The sequence below is a fragment of the Prionailurus bengalensis genome, chromosome C1, assembly GCF_016509475.1.
Source record: "Prionailurus bengalensis isolate Pbe53 chromosome C1, Fcat_Pben_1.1_paternal_pri, whole genome shotgun sequence".
In the NCBI taxonomy this organism is placed as follows: Eukaryota; Metazoa; Chordata; class Mammalia; order Carnivora; family Felidae; genus Prionailurus; species Prionailurus bengalensis.
This window is the reverse complement of record NC_057345.1, coordinates 84571896-84587573: the sequence shown is the minus strand read 5'-3', so window position 1 is coordinate 84587573 and position 15678 is coordinate 84571896. Positions and strand designations below refer to the sequence as shown.

The 15678-nt window shown below is 34.6% G+C and overlaps 1 protein-coding gene across 3 annotated transcripts in view; it reads right to left on the bottom strand.

Annotated features, from left to right (window-relative positions):
* Positions 1-15678, bottom strand: part of SNX7 (sorting nexin 7) — a 174543-nt gene that overhangs the window by 12599 nt on the left and 146266 nt on the right. For all 3 annotated transcript variants that reach the window (XM_043575647.1, XM_043575645.1, XM_043575644.1), the window contains one exon: positions 15019-15171. In XM_043575647.1, the coding sequence (XP_043431582.1) occupies positions 15019-15171 (153 nt within the window). The remainder of the gene's footprint in view (positions 1-15018; positions 15172-15678) is intronic.

Sequence of the window (15678 nt, the reverse complement as noted above, 5' to 3'; positions counted from 1 at the left end):
GCCAACAAGATGTTGAGAAATGAGATTACATACAATTTATAATTCTGTCTTGCTCTCTTTGGCTTGACACAGTGTGGAAATGCATCAAACAAAATTTTACCTCTTTCCTCAGCATTTGATATTTATAAGATAATTACCATTATAACTAATTTCCAAAGAGATGCTTCATAAGTTAATGAGAAAATACATATTACATATATATATTTTAATACCCAAACAAATCTGTGATGTTGGTACTATTATTTTCAGCATGTCATAGACAGGGATATTGAGGCTCACTAAAATAAAATCCTCAAGGTCTCTCAGTTTGAAGTTACAACTTCTGCCTGTCCAAAGCCATGCTCTTAGCCAATATGCAATAATGTCAACATAAAGTTTGATGTCTCCATCCATAATGCCACCACCATGTTTGTGGAACAGCTAATAGAAAATTTAGTTTTATCCAAATTATCACATAAGTCAAATTAAGAAAACATAATTTATATATTTCTATAATAATACAGTAAAATAACCATAAATTTGCCTAAAATAACAACGAAAGCTATTAGAAAATGTGATAAGAGTCAAATCTTACCATATATTTTTAAAATCAGAAATTTCCACATTAAACCAAAAGTTGTCGTGCTTCTAGTTTTTTCCCACTAATCTAAAAATATCTTTTAGACAGTACCATGAGAATTGCATGCCTTTTAATAAATTAAAAATGAGAAATATGACTGAGTGTCCTCTATTTATTCTAATGCTGTGTCAAATGATCTTGGGCACAAATGACATCACCTACATTTGAGGAAATACTGAAGCTCAAATATGTAAACATCTATGTACTAGGCCACTTGGATGTGCAACATTTCAATAACTGCTTTTTTACCACCTAAACCTAAGACTCAAAACAGTAATGAAAAGTTGTAAGAAGTGTATATTTTACATTGTGGATGTAATCAATCCAGAAAGAAATTAGAGATGATGTTGCTAGAGGAAAGCAACTTCTATTATTTTGTAATAGCTTAATGGTACCCATTATATTTCATTTTTGGAAAAGTCTAAATTCAGCTTCTTGGAATCATCTGCCAATTTGTAATTTTAGAACTATCAACAACTTAAAAATAACAGATTTTGCCTATTTTTTCTAAAACTTTTACATATCTGTCAAGAATATAAGTAATAAGCTCAATTTGTAAATCCTGCAAATACTTCAAAGAGCAACAGAGTTAATGCAAAAGGACTCATTATCTACAAACGCCATCTTGTGGTCCATGTTTTTATTATTTTGTAGTAAGTCTGGATTTCTAACTCAAGATCTGCTAAAGATAGAAAGAGCCCTGGATATAACTTATTCCCTTTCTCTAATTTTTACACATGGGAAAATTGGAGCTCCAAAAAGTCTAATAAATTGGAAATCTTCAGAGGAAGAATACAAGAGCCAAAATTTGAATTCAAATCTTTTCAACTCATACTTTTCTATACCACATCATCGTTTTTGACTAGTAACAAGCCAATTACATGAAGTCTGTCCAGTTTGGTATTAGACACTTCAAACACCAAGCTCATCTGTGTTTGCTTAACCATACCTTCAAGGTACGGCAAACTATAAAGAAGAGCACATCTACCTTTGAATTACTGGAAAATTATCAAGGCACAGCCATGTTGTTTTGCATTATTCTAAAGCATTTCACACATTTTAAAAAATTTTTATTCTCCTAGAGATTTATGAGGGCAGTGTGTAGATGGGGTTGGGAAGGGGAGGGTTATCAACACCTCTACTGACAGATTAGAAAACTGGGTTTAGAGAAGACATGATTAAGATTTTACAATTAGCTAGTGGCAAGCATCCTGATATCCAACTTTAATTTTTTCCACCTCTTTACTTCATGATGTTGTACCATAACAGTGCATACATGCACATGTATGTGTTTTAAATCCTTTGTTCCATTTCTTTACAGGAACTGCTATATTCATTGGCCCATAGACTACAGTCTGTCATTTATGAAGCATAAGAAGATGAAAGTCCTTGATTCAGAAACTAGATACTTCTAGAAGTTATAAATATGTAATCTTCATTCAAATCTTTGATTACCTTAATAGCAGAAAAATTTATCTAATCCAAAACATGGCAAAGAGGCACAGACTGTCTATGCTATAGTATAACTGTCCATCTCACAGTTAAACTTAGCTTCATTTATATAAAAAATTGAGAAATAATATCACAGAATATGAGATTAATGAGAATATCTTGAGAAGTTTTTAAGAAAGCAGAAATCTAAAAATAACAAAAATATTCAAGACTTCTATCAAACTTAATAAAAGATGTCCATGGTTATGTGAAAACATGAGCTCCAGCTATGGCTTTTGAATGTGCAATTCAGAACAGAAATTATCACTTAATAAAACAAGAGAATATAGCTGACCCTTGCATGACACAGGTTTGAACTACATAAGTCCACTTACATGCAGATTTTTTACATACAGTGCTGTAAATGTATTCCTTAGGGGTAAATGAAAATCATACCCTGCTGCATTTAAACTTAATTCTATAATTGACTGTGTCTTATATACTTTATGTAATAGTTGAATATTAAGTACATTATAAAATTTTGTGGCACCTGGTGGCTCAGTCGGTTAAGCATCCGACTCTTGACTTTGGCTCAGGTCATGATCTCACAGTTTGTGAGTTCAAGCCCCGCATCGGGCTCTGTAGTGACAGTGCAGAGTCTGCTTGTGACTCTCTGTCTCTCTCTCTGCCCATCTCCCTCTTGTTTTTCTCTCTCTCTTTCAAAAATAAACATTTAAAAAAAATAAATTATAAACTTTTAAATGAGAAAGGACACTATTAACTGTTAAGAGAGAAACAGACTCTTAGAAAACAGATGGAACTTCAGAGCAGTGCTTCTCAAACTACCTATGGTAAAGAACACAACTTTTTCTTTCAGTCTCCTAGGACCATTGAGTAAACCTACTGAGCATGACTCATCTGCAGTGTATATCACATGAATCCCCACAAAAGCCAAGTAATATCCAAACTGGCAGATACTTAATCAACATAAGAAGTCTACTAATCATCTACTTGGATGTCACGGTTATGTGTAATTGCTGCAGAAGATTTTAATTGATTACTTTCAATTGCTGATTTATCTTGTTACAAATCTGTAATAGCAACTTATGGACTGGGCATCAGTCCACATTTTAAGTAGCATTACTTTAGAGATCAACATAATTACCCAAGTTTTCCCAAATTGTGTTCCATGATATGCAAACCTGCAAGAAGAAATGCTGATCTAGTCAAGGAAATTATGTCCTCAGACTCACAAACCATATAAGCAAATAAAGTACCTAAGAACTTCATTAGGAAATAAACCTGTTTAACTTTATTTAATCCAAACCTGACTACAGAATCTTTTCTTTCAAGACTAACACTCATTAACATTACAAAAAACTAATTTTCTATAAAATGCATTGAGAGATTCTAGTATAGACAGAATTACTGATTTACATTATTCAACAGCTGTTTAAAAATTCCCAGTGGCAAGGAACTCATTTCTTTATAATGCAATATAATATAGAAAATTTTAATGCATAGGAAATAATTTTGTGTGAGTTCAAATTATACAATTTGTAAGAGTTGGTTTTAGACATTTTCTGAAGCAATGACAAAACATGTAATCCTTCTTTTGTTGACTGCCCTCCAAATACCTTTCTTCTCTTCTAATATTTTGGATGAAGATGCATTTCTAAGACCATTATCATCATAAACTTATTCTGATTATATCTTAGTTTGTCAATGTTACTTTCAAAATGCATCATCAGAACTGAACTCAGTATTTTGAATAGTGAAAGATGCAGATACTTCACTCTTTTTCTTTTTTTTAGTCATAAGTGTCTTCTAGCCTAACAAGACCTTAATATGATTCTCATAAAACTTAAATTTTGAAGAGAGCATATTCTAATGTGGTCACCAAGATAAAGACCTAGTGAATTAAATGAGTTGATTTCTGCAAAGTATACTATCATTTCACATGCTGAAGAGAATTTTATTGCAAAACAATTGTCACTTGAGAATAAAGATGCCTTTGGAAAAAAGACTAGTTAGAGGTAGATTTATGACTTGGAATATGAAAGCAGGACCCTGTCATCAATATAGAGGATAATATTTACCATCTTATTGCAGTGGTAGGGGAATATTTACCTGTGTCACTAAAAACCTGTATCAAATTACTAAGTTCAAAAGGTAATTGGCTACAACAGAGCAGTCTTTTAAGCCAAGTAGAATTGAAAGTTATTCTAAGAGTTCACGGTTACCTAAACTTCAGATGGTTTTACAATAAAGGCTCTGATGAACATTAAAAATCTTATATTTCTATTAGTTACATAGCTTTTTCTTAAAAAAAATATTTGTTTTCCATAAACAGCTTCTGTGAGCAAATAAATCTGAGACATTACACAAAAGTGAACAGGTTTTTTTCCCCTAAAGAGTTTCTTGGAAATGTAAATGTGCTAAGGTACATTGCCAACTTTGTACAATAAAATGAAACAGTGTAACTAGATGGATGGCACTTGGCTATTAAGCCGTCATACCCAATGATAGCTAAAGTAAAATCAATGTTAGTAAATGGCTGTGTGATCAACCATGCTCCCAAATATACAACAGTTAGAGACCCAAAGAACTATACCCAGAGACGTCCTCTGATATTTGCAACAGTTGATTTTTAAAAAATTATTTATAAACTATCGTTTAAAATTTTTTTTTAATGTTTATTTATTTTTGAGAGAGAGAGAGAGAGAGAGAGAGAGAGAGAGAGAGAGAGACAGAGCACAAGCAGGAGACAGGCAGAGACAGAGGGAGCCACAGCATCCGAAGCAGGCTCCAGGCTCTGAGCTATCAGGACAGAACCTGACGTGGGGCTGGAACTTACAAACCACAAGATCATGACCTGAGCCGGTCAGATGCTTAACCGACTGAGTCACCCAGGCGCCAATAAACTATCTTTAATGTAGTTTTCCCTCAGCTCAGATTCTCACCTCCTCACTTATCCCAGATTCCTGGTAGAATCTATCAAACTGAGAAGGCAGCTTCCGGGCCTCTGTGGTAGCTAATCTCCAAAGATGTCCCTCCCACAACCATTAGAGAACTATAATAGTCTCCCATAAACATCCCAAGCAGGTTTTCACTGATGATTTTATTTCCTTAATCAATGGTGGAATCTCTCATCAAACAGTAAGAATACAAAGTTTTAAAATCTTAGGATATGGCACAAAAACAGACACATAGACCAATGGAATAGAATAGAAACCCCAGAACTAGACCCACAAACGTATGGCCAACTCATCTTTGACAAAGCAGGAAAGAACATCCAATGGAAAAAAGACAGCCTCTTTAACAAATGGTGCCGGGAGAACTGGACAGCAACATGCAGAAGATTGAAACTAGACCACTTTCTCACACCATTCACAAAAATAAACTCAAAATGGATAAAGGACCTGAATGTGAGAGAGGAAACCATCAAAACCCTAGAGGAGAAAGCAGGAAAAGACCTCTCTGACCTCAGCCGCAGCAATTTCTTACTTGACACATCCCCAAAGGCAAGGGAATTAAAAGCAAAAATGAACTATTGGGACCTTATGAAGATAAAAAGCTTCTGCAGAGCAAAGGAAACAACCAACAAAACTAAAAGGCAACGAACGGAATGGGAAAAGATATTTGCAAATGACATATCGGACAAAGGGCTAGTATCCAAAATCTATAAAGAGCTCACCAAACTCCACACCCGAAAAACAAATAACCCAGTGAAGAAATGGGCAGAAAACATGAATAGACACTTCTCTAAAGAAGACATCCGGATGGCCAACAGGCACATGAAAAGATGCTCAACGTCGCTCCTCATCAGGGAAATACAAATCAAAACCACACTCAGGTATCACCTCACACCAGTCAGAGTGGCCAAAAGGAACAAATCAGGAGACTATAGATGCTGGCGATGACGTGGAGAAACGGGAATCCTCTTGCACTGTTGGTGGGAATGCAAATTGGTGCAGCCGCTCTGGAAAACAGTGTGGAGGTTCCTCAAAAAATTAAAAATAAACCTACCCTATGACCCAGCAATAGCACTGCTAGGAATTTACCCAAGGGATACAGGAGTACTGATGCATAGGGGCACTTGTACCCCAATGTTTATAGCAGCACTCTCAACAATAGCCAAATTATGGAAAGAGCCTAAATGTACATCAGCTGATGAATGGATAAAGAAATTGTGGTTTATATACACAATGGAGTACTATGTGGCAATGAGAAAGAATGAAATATGGCTCTTTGTAGCAACATGGATGGAACTGGAGAGTGTGATGCTGAGTGAAATAAGCCATACAGAGAAAGACAGACAGATACCATATGGTTTCACTCTTATGTGGATCCTGAGAAACTTAACAGAAACCCATGGGGGAGGGGAAGGAAAAAAAAAAAGAGGTTAGAGTGGGAGAGAGCCAAAGCATAAGAGACTCTTAAAAACTGAGAACTGAGGGTTGATGAGGGGTGGGAGGGAGAGGAGGGTGGGTGATGGGTATTGAAGAGGGCATCTTTTGGGATGAGCACTGGGTGTTGTATGGAAGCCAATTTGACAATAAACTTCATATATTGAAAAAATAAAATAAAATCTTAGGATAACACAAAGTTATTCATCTCTGTTTTCGTTGCTCTGATCATTATTACTGTGTAGCTTTACATTCTATTTGAAATAGGACTGATTGCTCACCAAAAACTGATTTCCATAGCATAGATGGTAAAAAGACAAGATTAATCATTAATTAATCAGTAGTGTTGGTCTATATATTAAAAATATGAAGGGAAAGCTCCTGGGTATTCAATGGATTGCCATTGATGACAGTAAGAGAAAAACTTGGTGTTTTCTTTCTGATGAAGATGATCATCCCTAAATGAAAAAAGTGGTGTGATGTAGCCTGAATTTGCTAATCCAGACGTTAGACTCACCCAGTGAGTGTCTTCCGGTAAATAAGTAGATAATGTGGGCACAAGAATGTAATGGGTTGCAAATTTTAACTGGTATGAAAATGTTTAGGCTGATTAAAAATCTAAGCATATTAGCTTCTCAAGCTGGTGTGTTGCTTTCCAGGAAGTCTAGTCTACGTATAATGTGAATCTATTCAATCCTGGGGTCTATCATGTAGTTCTGAAACATTCTTCAAAGAGTTTCAAAGATACATACACTTCTGAAGGGCTGTTTTAGCACCATCAAGAAATCTGTCTTCTTGGGTCTAGAGATCAGATCAGGGACCAGCTTGAGTAAATGGTATGGGGCATAAACACAAAAAGAAACGTCCCCTGACTTGGATTCAAAAATCCCTTTCTGAGATAACTGAATTATTCCCAGCTATTCTTATGATTAGGGAGTTGAGACACATTAACTTTAAAGAGAGTATCTGATTACTCAGTTTCATCCTAAGAGATTGTCAATATAAAATATATAACTTAAATGGTTCAATAAAGACCATTTATTATGCCTCTGACTCAACATTTCAAAGGAAAGCTCAAAACCTACCTGTCATTCCTTGGGATCAAAATTACATTAAATAACTCTATCTGGGTAGCTCCTCTGGCACTCCCATCCTTCTCTGTACAAGGAAGGCTGTTCACAAAGACTTTATTGTGTGATTGTACATGGTATATATCAGAAAATACAGAGGTTAACTATTTTGGAAACAGGTGTCATTTTTACAGTATTCCCCCAAGCTTTCTCTGAAGCTAATTTTAGCATTTACCTAGCAATGAAAAGTAGTGTGCATTTCTCCTGGGTGAGCAGAAGAAGTCTCCCAATCTTTCCAAAATAAGTCAGTTTAGGATTAAGGGTTACAACTAAGGCTTTGTGAGCACTGTTTTTGAGGCTGGTAAAGGAAGAGCTTTTGCATTGTTCGTTGGAAAAGAGAAAATACCTAGAATTCTCCTTTTTGTGGCAATGGATAGCTGTTGATTTAGTATCTCTTCAAATATACTGGATTTTAGTTACCTTTTATTTATATTTGTCTAAATCTTTCAACTTATACTTTCATTCTCCTGGATGGAGAAAACAGGAATGAAATAGAATTGAAGTAGTCCTGTATTTTCAGCTTCCATAACACGGTTTCCACTTTATTCACTTTAATAATTTTATTAGAGCTTATTAATTCCTAGCTTTCTTGAATCCAAAGAGGCTCCTCACACCCAATTCCATGTGACTTTGATACTACTTGGAAGTCATTCACTTTTTTTCCCACCCAAAAAAACTTACTTCTTCCATTTTGAAATGTGCCTTCTGACACTGTTGCTTCTGTCTTCACCTTTGACCGAATCCATCTCTTTGTATCTTTGCCTTTCATAGTCCATGGTCCACAGGTCAATTATATCTGATTTTTTAACTGCTTCGCTTTTTAAAATTGTTCACTCCTCTTACGTCAAATTCTCTTTTTGAGTCTGTGACTTTAAAATGACAACTAAATTTTCTGTAACTTCTTAAGCCACTTTACTAAATTCTACGGAATATGACTGAGAGTGGCCAGAGTTTTCTTCCTTTGCTCTTATGTCCCAGATTTTGAAAAGGGTACTTTCTCCAGGTCTCTCTCATGTCACATAACAGTTCCTCTGTGTTGGATGGAATGAAGTGAAGGAAAGTCATTCTCCCTCACTGTTTCTTTTAATTCATGTAGATGAGCACAGAGTCTGTAACTTCTCTGACTCCCAGGTTTTAAAAGAAGAATGAAATTTTGGATAGAAATCTAAATGCCACTCAGAATCCTGCTTAGTTGGCAGTTTTATAATCACTATCAATACACATTAATGTCTTAAAGTCACAATGCTTGGGAACTATCTTTCCCTGGACCAGAGTGTTTTAAATTTACAAAATTTACAACATGTTCCAAACTATGTATGCACCACTGAATTTAAAACAACTCCTTTGTTTGAATTTATTTTGCCATTCACCAACGTAAGCAATACATTTCTAAATAAATACAACTATACTTCAAGAACTTCTAGGATGTTCAACGTTCATCCGTTACTTACTCTTTATAGGACTACTATGATATATATATATATATATATATATATCATAGATATATACTAAAATATATATATTAAATATATTAAATATATATTTAATAAAATATATTAAAATATATAAATATATTATATTTATATATATTAAAATATATCTATGATATATATTAAAATATATACATATTTTAATTTCCCTAATTTTTAAGTGGTCCATAAGTAACTGGACTTGGATTTTACGGAAGCATTTGGTGTATTATTCATCTGGCTAGATGGTGTACTCTTGCAGTAATTTTGTTTCTTTCTTCCTTGATTTTCCAGAAAATGTCCTACACTATAATCACTTTTTGCTTCCTAGACGTCCATGTTGATATACATATACGTGTGTATATATGTATATATATACATATATATATACATATATATATTTGTATTATATATATATACACATATATATTTGTATTTTTCAGTAGTGATAGAACGCTTTGATTAAATCTGTTCATTACAAGTCAAGGAAATAAAACTAATTTAAACGTTCTTTCCTTAAAAAAAGTTAATACATGGTAAAGCTGTAGTAATCAAGTAAAAAATATATATACTTATTATTCTTCCCCAGTAAACTGTAAGGTCCCAAATAGCAAGAATAAAAGTTTGAATCTGGATGCTCCATAGTGCTTAGCACAGGATTTTGATGTTAACAGAATTTTAAGTGAATGATTTCACATGAGACAGCTGACATTTTTAAATAAGGTTGATATCATTTGAAATGAACTGACCTCTGATCCGGTAATTTCTTAAAATTCTTATCCAGAAAGTTTTTAAAGTCTAATGTTCATAATTATTTTTAATAATATTATTTGTGAGAGCAAAAAAATAGCATAAAGCCTCAACTGTTCATTGTTACCTTTGCTAATAGAAGTAAACTAACACAATGTATTATATTAAGATTATTATTAGATAGGAAAGTAAACAAATGAGAAATATGGAGCTCAAAATAACATATATCCACTGTAATCATCATGACACAAAATAGATAAGTAATCATGTTTTTATGCTGACACATTCAGAAAGGGTCATGTAGAAATTTTAAAATATTTTGATCTGAACGGAGCAAATTATTTTTCTATAATTGTATTTAAGTATACCACTCTCTCCAGGAGAAAAGGTTACAGGCATTCTTTATTTTATGTTAATGTACCTAGCTTTGTTGTTTTTGTTTGCTTTTAGTGTGCATGTATATTAATTTTATAACGACAGAAATAAGTCTATGCAACAAGGACTTCCACACATTAATAATTAAGTGAATATAATACTTAAGTGAATGTAATACTTAAAGTCATATAGTTTATTCCTTTGCACACTTTACTTTACAATATTAAACTGCTTTTTGTGGCAAAAGTTAACATATGATCTTTTCATTGTATTAAAATTAAACTTTCAAAGAGTGTATTCTTTTAGTTTGTAATACCTACCAAGCATCACTTCCTTTCAAATCCTCACCATCATCATAATCATCATTACCATGAGCATAAACAACCATATAAACAGACACTCTTTTGTACCTAATAGAGAGTAATGAGAAAATGTCCATGTGCTTAATGCTGCATGTCATGTTTTATGGTTTTAGCATCCCCTCACATTTTATCAGGAAATAATTTGCTTTGGTTATTTGGGTACCAATATGCTTGGAAATTATTCACCCATGTTCAGTTGGATTTTTTGCTGTAGTGTCTTATTAATTCTTGTCTTTTAAAATAACTCATGGGGCGCCTGGGTGGCTCAGTCGGTTAAGCGGCCAACTTCGGCTCAGGTCATGATCTCGCAGTCCATGAGTTTGAGCCCCGCGTCGGGCTCTGTGCTGACAGCTCAGAGCCTGGGGCCTGTTTCAGATTCTGTGTCTCCCTCTCTCTGACCCTCCCCCGTTCATGCTCTGTCTCTCTCTGTCTCAAAAATAAATAAACGTTAAAAAAATTAAAAAAAAAATAACTCATATTTATTCTTAATTATTGGCCTTATAGGACAAAATGCAAATAACTTTATTTTACTTACTTGAGTTTACGTGGAAGTGCCTGTTATATATTTGGTGCTGTCTCCAAATAAATTCACACATCTAAGTACTACATTTCAATGTGACAATAGCTATCTTCTGATACATACCCATGCCTCATATTTATAATCTGATTTTCCTGTCACTTTGATATTTAAATTTTAAGTTATAAATAAGCTGTGACCATTTCACTTCATAAAACAAGTCCAAAGGCAAATGTTTATACCCCAATTCATCTATCATACTAGGAACAAACCCTTATGGAATTTATATTTGCAAACGTTGATGAAAAAAGAGGTATTTTTGGAAGAATGTGATTAAATTAAAAAGGAAATGGAAAGATTCTGGAACATTTCACTTCTCTGTATATCTAAGAGATTCTGAAGTTAACAGATAACAGCAGACTGTTACTGTTTCAGGCCACACAGTCTGCATGCTAATTAGAAAGCCTTGATTATTTAAGGGCTCCAACTTCCTAATTATGCTTGGACTGATATAGCAAATCAGTTAAAAGTTATTCACTCAGGAAAAACAACAACAACAACAACAACAAATAATTGAAACCACAGGGGTTTTTTGAATTTAAAGAAAACCAATGATTCCTTCAAAGATATACATCTAAGATGCAGTACACTTGACACATTTTTAGTAACATTTATAAATATAATTCACTTGGAGGAAGAGTTAAAAACATACTGATATTAAAACTGCTGTGAAGAACAAAATTCGCAAAATGACACAGTAATGCTAATTTAACTGTTTCTAAGAAAGCAATATTTTATATAATTTGAAATCAGTCTATGAGACTGACAAAAATGTGAATTTATGTGACAGGTAGAGTCAAACCCAAACATTTCAGTTGGGAGTTCAGTGGAATTGCCATGAAGATTTTCCCTTAAAAAATGAAGTTCAAACTTAGAAAAAAAGTTTGCAGAGCCTATCATTTTTTTTTTTAATTTTTTTTTCAATGTTTATTTATTTTTGGGACAGAGAGAGACAGAGCATGAATGGGCGAGGGGCAGAGAGAGAGGGAGACACAGAAACGGAAACAGGCTCCAGGCTCTGAGCCATCAGCCCAGAGCCCGACGCGGGGCCTGAACTCACGGACCACCAGATCGTGACCTGGCTGAAGTCGGACGCCTAACTGACTGCGCCACCCAGGCGCCCCAACAGAGTCTATCATTTAAAGGAAAATATAATCAGTGCATGTGAAAATATAAACAGTGTCATGTGATACTTACACCCTAATATACTTATGTTTTATAACTATAGTTACTTATAGTATATTGCATACTTTAGTATTTGAGGCATTGTCCATAAATTATTTTGGTTGACTGTCCTAACAATTCTGTAACATCAGAATGGACAGGTTGTAATGTAAAGGAGAGAGAAAGTCTTTTTGTGGATTGAAATAGTTAAGTGGTAAGAAAGTCATAGTGATAAATAAATAAATAAATAAATAAAGCCATAGTGATAAATATCACCATAGTGATGTCATTCAGCAAAATATTTTATTTATTTTCATTTTCTACTTTCATTTTTTAAAGTTTATTTATTTATCTTGAGAGAGTGGGAGACCGTGCACACGAGGGGGAGAGGAGCAGAGAGAGGGAGAGAGAGAATCCCAAGAGGCTCTGCACAGCTAGTACAGAGCCCAACGTGGGGTTCGATCTCACGAACTGTAAGATCATGACCTGAACTGAAATCAAGAGTCGATGCTTAACCAACTGAGCCACCCAGGTGCCCCTCAACAAAATAGTTCAAATCATTTCAAAATCTGAGACTTATGGGAAATTCCTTTGAGATACTTGAATTTACTTAAGGTTGTTAATGCAGAATAAAAAAAAATTAAGGACAGAAAATGATCTTTTCAATTACTTGAGTCTCTAGGCCACCACCATGAAATCCCTATGTCAGTTCGCATCTCTGTCTGGTACCACAATGCTCCCTATTAGGTCTCCTCATGTCCAGTTTTGTTTCACTCTGAGCCATATAAGCCAGAGTGACCTTTCTAAAGGCAAATATGATAAATATTGTCACTTCCCTGATGAAAACTCAACGGCTTTTCCTATTTCCCTTAGAATGAAAAATAAAGACTTATATTACGATGCCCTCTTCAGCCCAGTGTGGTTCAGGATGAACAGCAAAATAAGGCATCTAGGCATATTGAATATTTTAAGCTGAAGGAGTCTGAGACTATGGCAGAGGCAGGAAGGTCACTTTGATCTTCCATAACCCTCAGCCCCTGATGCAGGTGGTAAAACCCTCATATGAGAGTTGTTCTCCTCATATCTGGAGGAAAGGAAGGTACTTATCAAAGGAAAGGAACACAGAGAAGACACCTAACACACAGGTCTTGTCATGTTTCTGCAGTTTATTATATATACCTCATACTCCTTAATCTACCGTATTTCTACATGACTGCCCACCTGTCATCAAACCTAGCAAAAAATATTCACATCTGCTTCTTAGTCCCTATGTCCTTAGGAAGGCTTCTGTGTCACAAACAACTTACATTACATCAATCTGTATGCTTTTTTTCCTGCCAATTTATCTCTATCATTTTAATTTCAGACCCAGCTAGGGACTGTCAGAGGGTTCAGGAAAACTTTTTCCTCCCCTACAAACCTCATTTTTCAACTCAACACTACCCCTGCTTCTCCAACCTCCAAAAAACAGCCTCAGTTATTTGAACATATTCTCTCACTTCTAGGGATTTTCTGCATGTATTTTCTCTAACTGGAACTCTTTCTCACATCTTTATCTACCTACTTCTTATTCATCATTCAGGTTTCATCTTAACCACATCCTCTGCAGAACCTTCCACATTCCTTCTAGATTAGGTTAGATGCCCTTGTAATGTCTTTCTACGCTAGAACATATTATACTTTATTATAATATTTTGTATTAATTGACTGTTTCCCTTGGTGACCGTGCCTACGTAAAAAGGCACTGTATTTGTGTTGCATGCTATGGTCTCTCCAGGGCCCAGCACAGTGTCTGATGGAAGTAGAGGCTTAAGAAATGCTTATTAAATGAAAATAGTTAATCTTTTCAAAATATACAATATTTTACAGTCTGGCATGCACTATAGACTATAAAGCATAAATGTATCAATTTCATATAGTCATTAATTTAGCCAGAGATAAAGTTAGAGATGTATGTTGAAAATGCACCTGCTAGAAACAGTATGTTTAGAATATGCTCGATTAAAAAAAAGGATAGTATAAAATTCATTTAAAATGATAACCACCTTGGGGAACTGTTAGTTGTTAAAAAAAAAAAAGATGAAAAACAATCATCTGAAATCAAAAGGATGACTAGGTTCTATCTTGAAGTAAAGGAAAAAAAGAAAAAAAGCTGAACTAAACTAAACTGAAATAAAAAGAGAGAATAGCATGCTCTTTTGTTGAAGTTTTGAACAGCTATAGAAGGCAAAGTGGAAATGGAAGGGAAACAAGGTACAGGACCTGATTTGATTTTCTGCTCATTGAAACCTCTGGTCCTTTTCTCATGTTGCAAATACTTTATAACATAAGAAAAGGAGAGGATGAGGGGAATAAGATGGAGAATCAGTAGCAAGCATTGCCCAAGTGCTTTTAAAAAATTCAAATCCTTCTAAAACAAGAAACTGTGGGGAAAACAAACAAAACAAAATGGTAGCATAATTCTTTCCCACAATCAAGGCTCAAATTAGGCACCTGGGGCATACTGTATAAGAAGGAAGACTCTTCATCCTTCCTTCACATAAACATATTTGTTTCAGTGGGTGGGTTCGGCATTACTCGATTAACTAGCAACTCCACTGGCACTGAGCCACCAAGGAGGCTTTTGAATGTGACACTTGGTTCCTTAACAGACTCTTTCAACAAAGGACAGATAAAAAGTAAAAGAGAGGACAACTTTCTTAAATGAAGCAATATCACATAGCACTAATTACCTGTTCATAATACTGGATATTCTCCTCAGCCATATCTGTAAATGCTGACTTGATATCATTTTGCATATTATGTCTCCATCTTTCCCAGTCTGCTTTCAGGGCATTATTAGCGCATTCAACTTTATCTTCAAGTTTTCCAATCTCTTCTGTAAGCTGAATTAGATCACAAAGAGAGATAAATTGATCTATGTATTCTTATTACTAAATGAATTCATCAAGTCTAAGCTGAACATTATATCAAAACATCTTAAGAATAATTCTTTGGAAAGTCACCAGCACTTACCATGTGTAATAACCAGTTATAGTAAAAAGAAGACTGGGCTCAGCCAGAGATGCTAACTGGAGTTCGAAGATCAACCATCAATTAACATTTGACCTTGGCCTAATCTGTCAAACCTTGGGCTTAGGTTTCACTATTTATAAAACAGAGGAAATTGAACTACAAGTTATCTTAAAATTCTTTTGTACTAACTCTCACTACCACTATTGTTTATGGTGATAATATTTATGTTAAAAGGCATGGTTTCATTAACCAGCTTCCTATTCTTGGGCTTCATTTTTCAATTGTTTTTTACTAGAAAGATCAATTAACTCACCTGTTACAACATCCATTCAGATTATGCACTCTAACCTGGAGGCCCAGAGGATCAACTTGACAAA